General features: G+C 45.4%; 1 protein-coding gene across 3 annotated transcripts in view; it reads left to right on the top strand.

Moving 5' to 3' along the window:
• ZBTB48 (zinc finger and BTB domain containing 48) overlaps positions 1 to 8,411 on the top strand; it is a 30,609-nt gene extending 22,198 nt beyond the window's left edge. For 2 of the 3 annotated variants that reach the window (XM_056544445.1, XM_056544444.1), the window contains exons 8-11: positions 3,483 to 3,619; positions 4,741 to 4,905; positions 6,214 to 6,302; positions 8,016 to 8,411. In XM_056544445.1, the coding sequence (XP_056400420.1) occupies positions 3,483 to 3,619; positions 4,741 to 4,905; positions 6,214 to 6,302; positions 8,016 to 8,309 (685 nt within the window). In that variant the 3' untranslated portion in view covers positions 8,310 to 8,411. The remainder of the gene's footprint in view (positions 1 to 3,482; positions 3,620 to 4,740; positions 4,906 to 6,213; positions 6,303 to 8,015) is intronic. The other variant, XM_056544447.1, reaches the window with a different exon arrangement.
• Positions 8,412 to 12,394: the final 3,983 nt, after the last annotated feature.

The following is a 12,394-nucleotide window of genomic DNA, read 5'->3' as shown; positions in this document are numbered from 1 at the left end:
TAGGACGCACCGGCGTATAAGACGCACCCAATTTATAGGCGCAAAATCTAAAAAAATTAAGATTTTGAACCCAATAGTGGTCTTCAACCTGCGGACCTCCAGATGTTGCAAAACTACAACTCCCAGCATGCCCGGACAGCCAACGGCTGTCCGGGCATGCTGGGAGTTGTAGTTTTGCAACATCTGGAGGTCCTCAGATTGAAGACCATTGCATAGGAGGTAATACTCACGTGTCCCCTCCGCTCTGGACCCATCACCGCTGCCCTGGATGTCGCTCCATCGCTGTCGCCGCGTCCCCGTTGCTCCGGAACGTCTCTGCTGCCGGCCGGGTATCCTCGCTCTCCGTGGCCGCCATCACGTCGTTACACACGCCGACGCACGTACGCGACGACGTGATGACGAGGAAGGAGAGCGCCGGCCATACAGGGGATCCCTGAACGGAGAAGACACCGAGGAGGCAGGTAAGGTCCCTCCCAGTGTCCTGTAAGCACTAACCCGGCTATTCAGTCGGGCTGTTCGGGACGCCGCGGTGAAATCGCTGAACAGCCAGGTTAGTGTCACTTTCCCTTCAGACGCGGCGGTCAGCTTTGATCGCCGCGTCTGAAGGGTTAATACAGGGCATCACCGCGATCGGTGATGTCCTGTATTAGCCGCGGGTCCCGGCCGTTGATGGGGGTAAATTCGCCGTATAAGACGCACCGACTTTTTCCCCCCAGTTTTGGGGAAGAAAAAGTGCGTCTTATACGACGAAAAATACGGTATGTTTTTTTTTTTTTTTTTTTGTGATTTTGTTTCTTATATTTTTAAATGCCTTTTTTTTTTTTTAAATCACACAAGTGGTGAAGTGGGACTTAGGCTGCGTTCACACGCCCGTCTAGACCCGTCCCGTTCTTCTCCCGTCAAAAATAAAAACGGACTTTAAAAAAAACGGACAATAACGGATGCAAACGGATGTTATCCGTTTGGATCTGTTATTGTTCAGTTAATAAACCAAAAAAAAAAATGTTTTTTGTTCGGAGCATGCTCAGAAGTAAAAACGGATCAAAAAATAGGATGACATTTAACGGCTCATCCGTTTTCCTATAGACTTCAATGTTAAATTTACTGTATCCGTTTTTTCTTCCATTTTTTTTTGACGGGAGAAAAAATACTGCATGCACCGTCTTTTCTCCCGTAAAAAAAATAAAAATAAAAATACGGAAATGAGCGCAGACGGGTGCAAACGGATGTAAAAGGATTGTAAAAAAAAAAATCCCATTGATTATTTTATAACTGTTTGTAATCCGTTTACAAGCAGCAACAACGGAACCTAAATGGGGGGGAAAAAAATGGGGACAGACGGCCGTGTGAACGCACCCTTAAAGGGGTACTCTGCCCACAGACATCTTATCCCCTGTCCAAAGGATAAGATGTCTGATCGCTGGGGTCCTGTGGTCCATGGGTTTGGCCGGCCGGAGACATGACGTGATGTGACATCACACCATGGCACGCCCCCTCCATTCATGTCTATGGGAGGGGGCGTGACTGTTGTCACGCCCCCTCCCATAGACATGAATGGAGGGGGCGTGCCATGGTGTGATGTCACATCTCTGGCCGGCCAAACCCAGCGTTTTAAATACCATAAACTGTTTAGAACGCCGGGTGCTGCATGCAGATCGCTGCGGTCCCCATCGGTGGGACCCCCGCCATCAGACATCTTATCCCCCTATTATTTGGGTAGAGGATAAGATGTCTGTGTGTGTAGTACCCCGTTAACAATGCGATTGTTATTAGAGGGGTACTCTGATGGAAAACTTTATTTTTTTTTTTTTTTTTAAATCAACTGGTGACAGAAAGTTAAACAGATTTGTAAATTACTTCTATTAAAAAAATCTTAATCCTTCCAGTACTTATTAGGGGCTGTATGCTACAGAGGAAATGCTTTACTTTTTAGATTTCTCTTATGTCACAACCACAGTGATCTCTGCTGACCTCTGCTGTCCATTTTAGGAACTGTCCAGAGCAGAAGAAAATCCCCATAGCAAACATATTCTGCGCAGTACTGTTCCTAAAATGGACAGCAGAGGTCAGCAGAGAGCACTGTGGTCATGACATCTGTCCGTATCAGGAACTGTCCAGAGCAGGAGAAAATCCCCAATAAATTACTTCTATTAAAAAAAATCTTAATCCTTCCAATACTTATTAGCGGCTGTATACTACAGAGGAAATGCTTTTCTTTTTGGATTTCTCTTCTGTCACGAGCACAGTGCTCTCTGCTGACATCTCTGTCCATTTTAGGAACTGACCATAGTAGGAGAAAATCCCCTTAGCAAACATATGCTGCTCTGGACAGTTCCTAAAATGGACAGAGATGTCAGCAGAGAGCTCTGTGTTTCAAATGGAAAAGAATTTCCACTGTAGTATTCAGCAGCTAATAAGTACAGGAAGGATTAAGATTTTTTTAATAGAAGTAATTTACAAATCTGTTTAACTTTCTGGCACCAGTTGATAAAAAAAAATAAAAAAAAAAGTTTTCAATCGGAGGACCCCTTTAACTGTGGCATCTAGGGGGTTAAATTGCTGGTATCGCAGTCGTGCGCGATCTCAGGTACTGACGGGAGGTGTCAGCTGTATATTTCTTGGACGCCGCCGTGATGTTCTAGCACTTGATCGTGTTTTCTCCTATAAGACTGTGTGTGGTGTCTGCAGGATCAATAGTAGAATGTGTATATAGGTGATGGGTGTATTATAAAAAGAAAATACATAAAAAAAAATTATATATATATATGTGATGGGTGTATTATAAAAATAGATAAATAAATAAAAAATTATATATATATGTGATGGGTGTATTATAAAAATAGATAAATAAATAAAAAATTATATATATATGTGATGGGTGTATTATAAAAAGAAAATACATAAAAAAAAATTATATATATATGTGATGGGTATATTATAAAAATAGATAAAAATATATAAATACATTTAAAAAAAATTATATATATATTTTCTTTTTAGAATACACCCATCACATATATATATAACTTTTTATTTATTTATGTATTTTTATAATACACCCATCACATATATATATAATTTTTTATTTATTTATGTATTTTTATAATACACCCATCACATATATATATAATTTTTTATTTATTTATGTATTTTCTTTTTATAATACACCCATCACATATATATATATATATATATATATATATATAATTTTTTATTTATTTATGTATTTTTAGAATACACCCATCACATATATATATAATTTTTTATTTATTTATGTATTTTTATAATACACCCATCACATATATATATAATTTTTTATTTATTTATGTATTTTTATAATACACCCATCACATATATATATATAATTTTTTATTTATTTATGTATTTTTATAATACACCCATCACATATATATATAATTTTTTATTTATTTATGTATTTTTATAATACACCCATCCCCCTTGCCGCTTCTTCTTTCCTATAGAAATGAACGTCCATTTGTTTGTGAATTTTGTCATCACGCCTTCACCCAGAAAACCAACCTTAACATGCACCTGAAGACGCACACGGGGGAGAAGCCGTTCCAGTGTCACCTCTGCGGCAAAACGTTCAGAACACAAGGTGAGGGGGGAGGGGGCGCCCTGCACTACACGTCTGCTTGTGGTGACAACCAACATGGCCGACATCACTGCGTTCACAGACGTTTTAATGGCAGATATTTTGCAGAGTTCTAAGAACAAAGTTAAAAGGGTTAAATGAGATTAGACAAAGTGTCCGCACCGCTCCCAGGTTTTTATCTAAAGAAAATGCTGATACAGTTCAGCATAGAAAATTATTAGAGAATAATGTAGCGGTTCTTGTGTATGTCTTGTGTTTACCTGTTTTGGCTGATGTGGCAGGCATAGGATTTTCAGCCATATTGATTGCAATTCCATCACATAAATGATTTTCTAATGCTGCCTACATTTCTCATGAATCCCCTGGCTTTGCCGAGAGAGGGGGTGGGGGGGGGGGATGGGGGTCTGATCATTTTATTAGGTTGCTGGAGGTGTGAGGAGGAGGAGGAATGAGTTTTTTTTAGAGAAATATTACCTTGAGGAGAAAGTGATTTCACCTATAACAACACCTGAGATGATACAGATAGAGCTGGAGGGGAGGTGTATAACTACTATATATACTGGTCCTATACAGAGAGCAGCAGTATACAGATAGAGCTGGAGGAGAGATGCATAACTACTATATATCCTGATCCTATAGATATAGCAGCAGTATACAGATAGAGCTGGGGGAGGTGTATAACTACTATATATCCTGATCCCATAGAGGTAGCAGCAGTATACAGATAGAGCTGGAGGTGAGGTGTATAACTACTATATATCCTGATCCCATAGAGATAGCAGCAGTATACAGATAGAGCTGGAGGGGAGGTGTATAACTACTATATATCCTGATCCCATAGAGATAGTAGCAGTATACAGATAGAGCTGGAGGGGAGGTGTATAACTACTATATATCCTGATCCTATAGAGAGAGCAGCAGTATACAGATAGAGCTGGAGGGGAGATGTATAACTACTATATATCCTGATACCATAGAGATAGCAGCAGTATACAGATAGAGCTGGAGGGGAGGTGTATAACTACTATATATCCTGATACCATAGAGATAGCAGCAGTATACAGATAGAGCTGGAGGGGAGGTATATATCCTGATCCTCTTATGCATGTGTTCTTCCCCTATAGCCAGTCTACTCAAGCACAACCGGACACACACGGGGGAGCGACCGTTCAGCTGCGAGTTCTGCGAACAACGATTCACAGACAAGACTCCTCTCCTGCGGCACATCGCCAGCCGGCACCAAGAGGGGAGACCGTACTACTGCCAAGTGTGCGGCAAGACGTTCAAAGGTGAGGAGCGGAATACACAGATGGTTTAGTCTGACGTCTGCAGGGCGAAGGAATATTGCTGTATTATTCACTACAGCAGTGTTTCCCGACCAGGGTGCCTCCAGCTGTTGCAAAACTACAACTCCCAGCATGCTCGGACAGCCAAAGGCTGTCCGGGCTTGCTGGGAGTTGTAGTTTTGCAGCAGCTGGAGGCACTCTGGTTGGGAAACACTGCGCTTTCGTAGTGTGAACTGAGCAGCAGAATCCTATTAAGATGAATAGGAATCTGCTGCACGTGTGGACGGGCCCTTAGGCCGCCATAGCAGAGATAGTATTAATGGTTTTACTGTTGTAGACGAGCACATCGATAAAGTGCCCATGAAGAGTTAAAGGCAGCTTGACAGTGAGGTTGTAGCTCCTGCTGTAGTCATTCCCTGTCTGCTCCTCTGCCTGTGGTATTGCTCAGCACAATGCAGCATGCTGTAACCACACCTCATTCTTCCCTAAATGTTCCAATAAATGTATATATGTATATGACTGACGGGGAGATGGTGATGTAGCTGGAGCGAATGGTCAGAAGGAGTGACATCACTCAGTGGGTGGGGCTTAAGTTCAGGGATAAGATCCAGCCACACCTCCTGAGACAGCAGAGGATGATGCGATGTCTCAAGAGGGAGGAGGCAGGGAACTGCTAAGACAACACCACCCTGACAATGGGAGGACTACACAACTTCCTGTCAGGAGAAGGGGAGAAGCCGGGGAACTGCTAAGACAACACCACCCTGACAATGGGAGGACTACACAACTTCCTGTCAGGAGAGAGGAAGGAGATGCGGAGCTGCTGAGACAAAACCACACTGACAATGAGAGGACTACACAACTTCCTGTCAGGAGAGAGGGAGAAGCCGGGGAGCTGTTGAGACAATACCACAATGACAATGGGAGGACTACACAACTTCCTGCCCGAAGAGAGGAAGGAGACGGGGAACTGCTGAGACAACACCACACAGGCAATGAGAGGACTACACAACTTCCTGTAGGGTGAATCATTCAAAAGCATGCTGCTGCCAATACAATTTGTGATAACGCTAGATTAGTAAATTATATATATTGGGGTGATGTTTTTTTTTATGTATACCCCTTTAAGTAGACGATGCGGCGTTATCACGTTCTGTATCTACAGCCACATTGGCAGATTTCACTGGTTGCCACTTGGCATCTATTGCGCTCCATGCGGGGTTATATGTGATGTCATCAGTGACGCGGCGAATACGATTGTAGAGGACGCTCATTTGCTTTTCTCAGTTTCTTTCATTCTCTCCCCTGCAGCGGCCGAGCAGTTGCGCGTTCACGTGGCCAGACATCGCGGGGTGCGCAAGTTTGAGTGCACAGAGTGCGGGTACAAGTTCACCCGGCAGGTGAGGAAACAACCGGCGTCAGTGGTGCAGCCTCAGGCTCGGGGCCTGTAACTGCGGTCGATACTGTTTGTTACCCAACCAGGGTGCCTCCAGCTGTTGCTTCTGACTGTCCGGGGATACTGGGAGTTGTAATTTTCCAACAACTAGAAAGCATCAGGTTTGGGGAACATTGCTTTAGAGCAGTATTTCCCAACCAGTGTGCCTCCAGCTGTTGCAAGACATGCTTGGCATGCTGGGAGTGGCAGTTTTGCAACATCTGGAGGTCTACACTTGAGCCTTGCGCGAAATTGTTTTCAATCCCGCCCACACTGGGGTGCAATTCACTGCACATATCCCCACCTGTATAGGAATGAACACTACTCACTGCATGTGCAGATTGCAGAGCATTGCACCCTAGGGTCTGTAGAAGACATTAGGGTGCAATGCTCTGCAGTCTGCACATACCCCCCATGTGTATAGCAGTGTATTTGCAGTTTCACTAGTGCAGAGTCCTGCTGTACACATGGGGCTATGTGCAGAGCATTGCACCCCAGTGTCTGTAGAAGATACTAGAGTGCAATGCTCTGCAGTGCACTTACCCTGAAGTGAATAGTGCCTGGCTGGGAGGATCACCAACAGATGCAGTCACTTACATACCGGGGCCGCAGCACAGCGCACCATGTGTGTGAGTAACATTGGGGGCAGCGTGTGTGCGTGCGACGAGTCCGGCGGCAGAAGATGGAGCGCGGGATCCACAAAATGGCGGGACGGTGGGTGGAGGAGACAGGACTGGGAGGAGCAGCAGCCCCACCCTAACTGGGAGTCACTGAGTCGGACTTATTATATTGAGGCTTCCGCGGGATTTTCATACCGCCTGCGCCCGCACGTTCTGAGTTGTCCATGATTTATCAATTCCCGGCATGTCTGGACAGCCAACGGCTGTTGCTGGGAGTTGTAGTTTTGTAACATCTGGAGGCACCTTAGTTGGTAAACAGTGGTATAAGCAGCAGAGCCCCATACACACAAATGACGCGCACCTTTGGCTGTCCGGGCATGCTGAAAGTTGTAGTTTTGCAACTACTGAAAAGCCACAGGTTTGGGAAACATTGCTTTAAATCAGTATTTCCCAACCAGGGTGCCTCCAGCTGTTTCAAAACTACAACTCCCAACAGGCCAGGACAGCCTTAGACCAGTGTTTCCCAACCAGGGTGCCTCCAGCTGTTTCAAAACTACAACTCTCAACATGCCAGGGCAGCTTTAGACCAGTGTTTCCCAACCAGGGTGCCTCCAGCTGTTTCAAAACTACAACTCCCAACAGGCCAGGACAGCCTTAGACCAGTGTTTCCCAACCAGGGTGCCTCCAGCTGTTTAAAAACTACAACTCCCAACAGGCCAGGACAGCCTTAGACCAGTGTTTCTAAACCAAGGAGCCTCCAGCTGTTTCAATACTACAATATCCAGAATGCCAGGACAGCTTTAGACCAGTGTTTCCCAACCAGGGTGCCTCCAGCTGTTTCAATACTACAACTCCCAGAATGCCAGGACAGCCTTAGACCAGTGTTTCTAAACCAGGGTGCCTCCAGCTGTTTCAAAACCACACCTCCCAGCATGCCCGGACAGCCTTTGGCTGTCCGGGCATGCTTAGAGGTGTGGTTTTGCAACAGCTGGAGGTGCATTGGTCGGGAAACACCACCCTAGAGCCACAATCATAATATTGTTCATTGTGTTTTTTAGGCTCACCTCCGCCGACACATGGAAATCCACAACCGGATCGAGAACTACAACCCGCGGCAGAGGAAGCTGCGAAATCTGATCATCGAGGAGGAGAAGAGCCTGGTCATCGGGCTGCAGAACCCGCACGAGCTGGACGTGGCCTCCACGGAGATCATAGTGGAGTCCATTACATCCGCCACGTTACCTGAAGAGGTGACGGAACAGAGACTGTGCACGGACGACGCCTTCACAGCCGAAGTGATGGAACAATCCATAATCATCACCGCCACCGCCATAGACGAGTGCGAGACGTGATCACCGCGCCGCCATGTTGTTTATTTTTATTTATTAGGTCGCTGCATTTTATTACTAAATAAATATAATAATGTGATGAGCGGGTACAGAATTGTGCTTACATAGTGCAGCACGTTATTAGAGAGGTTCTTGTGTCTGCCTTGTGCTTACCTTTATTGGCTGATGTGGCAGACACGCCGTTTTCAGCCATACTGATTCTTTGTCAGTCCTCATGCTGCCTACATTTCCCATGAATCCTCTGGCTTTGCAGAGAAAGAGGGGGTGGAGTCTCATCACCGACCTAATCACCTGGTTAGACTCCAGCAAACTGCTGAGACTCGCAAGTGATTTGGGGGTCAGTTCACAGTTTGTGTAGTTTTGATACATTTTCTGCGTTTATTAGAGAAATGTCATGAGGAGAAAGTGATTGGACCTATAATCACAATGAGGGTAGAGGATGAAGATTTGACGTTTTCGGGCTGTGTTCACATGCTGCATTTGTACTGCAGTTTTGACACGTTCTTCTCAGGGTTTTGCGGTCACTGTGACTTTCCAAAGTTGTTGTAAAATTGACACATTTTTACCAGGATTTGCAGTAAATAGAACAATTTTTTTTTTTTTCATTTTGGGAAAATCCTGGCAAAAACAGAAAAAAAAAAGGCAAAATTGCAAAATGTGATACAGCCTCAGGGGAGGTGTATAACTACTATATATCCTGATCCCATAGAGATAGCAGCAGTATACAGATAGAGCTGGAGGGGAGGTGTATAACTACTATATATTCTGATCCCATAGAGATAGCAGCAGTATACAGATAGAGCTGGAGGGGGAGGCGTATAATTATGATATATCCTGATCCCATAGAGAGTGAACAGCAGCAGTATACAGAGAGCTAGAGGGGAGGTGTTTAACTACTATATATCCTGATCCCTTAGAGATAGCAGCAACAGTATACAGATAGAGCTGGAGGGGGAGGTGTTTAACTACTATATATCCTGATCTCATATAGATAGCAGCAGTATACAGAGAGCTGGAGGGGAGGTGTACATCAACTATATATCCTGATCCCATAGAGAGAGAACAGCAGTATACAGATAGAGCTGGAGGGATCTGGGAGCAGGAGGGGTATGATGACATAGTGCAGCTGACCCAGAACTGTCCACTTATATTCTCCGTATATCAGTCTGGTGATCACATGACACATTTACAGTAGTGAAACACATAGATGAAGCTGCGCTGGAATTAAACAAATGGCGCTGTAGGGCTAGCGAGGGTGAGTGTGCTTCTTAATGCCACATGGACTGCTGCTCAGTGGTCAGGGACCAATCACACTGATGGCCTCTACATCTTACATATGAGAGTTTGTTACAATGTATCTTCTGGAATCATTAATCTTACCCTTTAGGCCATTGGTCTTCAACCTGCGGACCTCCAGATGTTGCAAAACTACAACTCCCAGCATGCCCGGACAGCCGTTGGCTGTCCGGGCATGCTGGGAGTTGTAGTTTTCCTACATCTGGAGGTCCGCAGGTTGAAGACCACTGCTTTAGGCTATTGCAGACACCGTGGATTTTCAAACCTACAACTCCCAGCATGCCCGGACCGCCTTCCGCATACTGAGAGTTGTAGTTTTGCAACACTGTTTGGGAAAGGCTAAACTAGATATCTATTAACCCCTGTAATGCACTTATTGTGTATCAAAAGAAAAAAAATCTTTTTTTCTACCCAACTTTATTTAAAATGTCATAAACAAACAATACAATTGTGTAAAACAAAACTAAATTAATGCAAAACATTCTACAAAACAACAAAAAGCAAAAACGCCGAAACAGCACAAATGTCCGCTGCATCGGGGCGGCTAAGGAAGAAAATACTGAGGAAAACACTGAACCAAAGTCTGAGCAACAAATCGGCAAATATTGTGTGAATGATCCGGTCGTCAGCTGACCGCGCGGGAATAACTGGGGCAGCTGTTCTGTGGGACGCAGCCAGGGTCACCAGGGTCAGCGCTACGCTTTTATAAGGAACTTGTCACGATGAGAAGTGAGTCCAAGCTGCAAGCGTCTTGTTATAGAGCAGGAGGGGCTGCGGAGATTGCCCTGGAGTTTTAAACCTCCGGCTACAAGATCAATGTCATGGTAAAGTATGATTTAACTGTTTGGTAGGTGGAGAGAAAAAGTTAGTGCGGGGGATGGGGCGGGCAGAGGAGAGAAGAGTGAGGGTATGGCAGTGCTAGTGCAGGGAGGACAAGCAGCATGTCACTGGGGCTTCAGGAGACTGGGAAAGCTGGGTGGCAGGCAGGCAATGCCAGATACTTAGCCCAGAAGGAGATTTATATAAATCTCGCTACAGCAGTCATGTGGGCAGTCCTACTCAGTGATTGACAGCTATTTCTATATACACAGCTGACAGCCACTGAGTAGGACCACCCACTTGACTCCAGAATGAGCTAAAATGTACATGAAAAAAAACAAAAAAAAGACATTATCCTGGAATTTTTCCCACAAACAAGATGAATCTGCTCCGCTCCCGATCCATAACACTTTATTGTGTCTTTAATGAATGTGACTGGTTCCCCTTAAAGGGGTTATTCTGGAATAATTTCTTCCCCCCCAAAAAAATTTTAAAAAAAAAAACAGCACCACCCCAGTCCACAGGTTGTGTGTGGTACTGAAATTCTGATCCATTCACTTCAATGGAACGGAGTTCCTACACCCCACCAGACCTGAGGACAGGGGTGGCGCTGTGTTTGGAAGAAATCGGCTCTGTTTTCCTAATTCTGTATAATTCCTTTTTTTTTATTTTTTTAAAGAAATTCCAGGTGAACCGAACGGCAGATCATTCGGAGAACAAATTGCTGCCTCCGTTATATATGACGACACTTTATGGAGCCGGACCGCGATACCGGGGTAATATCCGCTAAATACTCGAAAGCTGCAGCTGCCGATCAGTGAGCGCGGTCACTCCGACGGCATTATATACGGGTCGGGCAGTGATAGAAGACGACGGGCCCCTATGTATAAGAAGACACTCTAGTCCAGGTGGCTGCAAACTGAAGACCTCCAGCTGTTGCAAAACTACAACTCCCAGCTTGTCTGGACAGCCAACGACTGTCCAGGCATGCTGGGAGTTGTAGTTTTGCAACAGCTGGAGGTCCACAGTTTGCAGCCAACTGGACTAGTCTGTCTTCCCACAGCACTGTTCTCCAACTTGTGGCTTCCCAGCTACTATTCCCATCATGCACTGAGAACTTAAAGGGGTACTCCAGGGAAGTATATACTACCTGGATAGGTTTCCTGGTAACCATCCCAGCAATCATTACAGCTCTGTTCTGCTAGCCAGCTTAAGCTCTAAGCAGCTGAGAGGGGTTCAGTGTCTGATTGGCTGAGGCTGCACACACCTCCCAGCACTAAAGTAAGCATGTCTTATCAGAGCAGGGGAGAAACAACATGGTCTGTGACTCTCAGGAGGGTGGGAGCTGCTTTCAGTGGATGCTGGAAGTTGTAGTTTTGCAACAGCAGGAGGCACCCCAGTTGGGTGCACCAACCTGCGTTTGCCTAGCTCTTGCCAGACTACAACTCCCAGCATTCCCGCACAGGCCAAGATCTGTCAGGGCATGATGGAAGTTGTAGTTCAACAGCTAAGCAGCCACAAGTTGGGAAAGCCGATGTTGCGTTATGCCAAGTGCAGGGCCTGAGGGTGCAGAGCGTGACACAAGGATTCTGCCGTCATTGTTCTCTAACCCTTTGCCCGGAGAGCCCCTTTAAGCTTAACTATCCTCAGAATACTGAGGTTTGTTTCCAACTTCTCAAATTGAGAGGTACTCCAGGGAACTGAACTTATCAGACACTACAGGATTAGGGGCCCCCCATGATCTCCTGGACGGGGCCCCAGTTACTTACCCATCCTCTGTGCGCACCGGCTCCTACCTACCTGGACAAGAGTAAGTGACGACCCACTCAGCCAATTACTGTCTGCTCTTGTGCAGGAAGGTGGGGGCCGGAGTAGCCAGGGCCCTGTACAGGAGATCATGGGGGTCTGACTGCTAGGATCTCCCACGCTCTCCTGTACAGGGCCCTGGCTACTAACCTTACCTTAAAGGGGTA

The sequence above is a fragment of the Hyla sarda genome, chromosome 10 (genome assembly GCF_029499605.1).
Source record: "Hyla sarda isolate aHylSar1 chromosome 10, aHylSar1.hap1, whole genome shotgun sequence".
Classification (NCBI taxonomy): domain Eukaryota; kingdom Metazoa; phylum Chordata; class Amphibia; order Anura; family Hylidae; genus Hyla; species Hyla sarda.
Note: the sequence above shows the minus strand (reverse complement) of the source record. Positions and strands in the feature narration are given on the sequence as shown.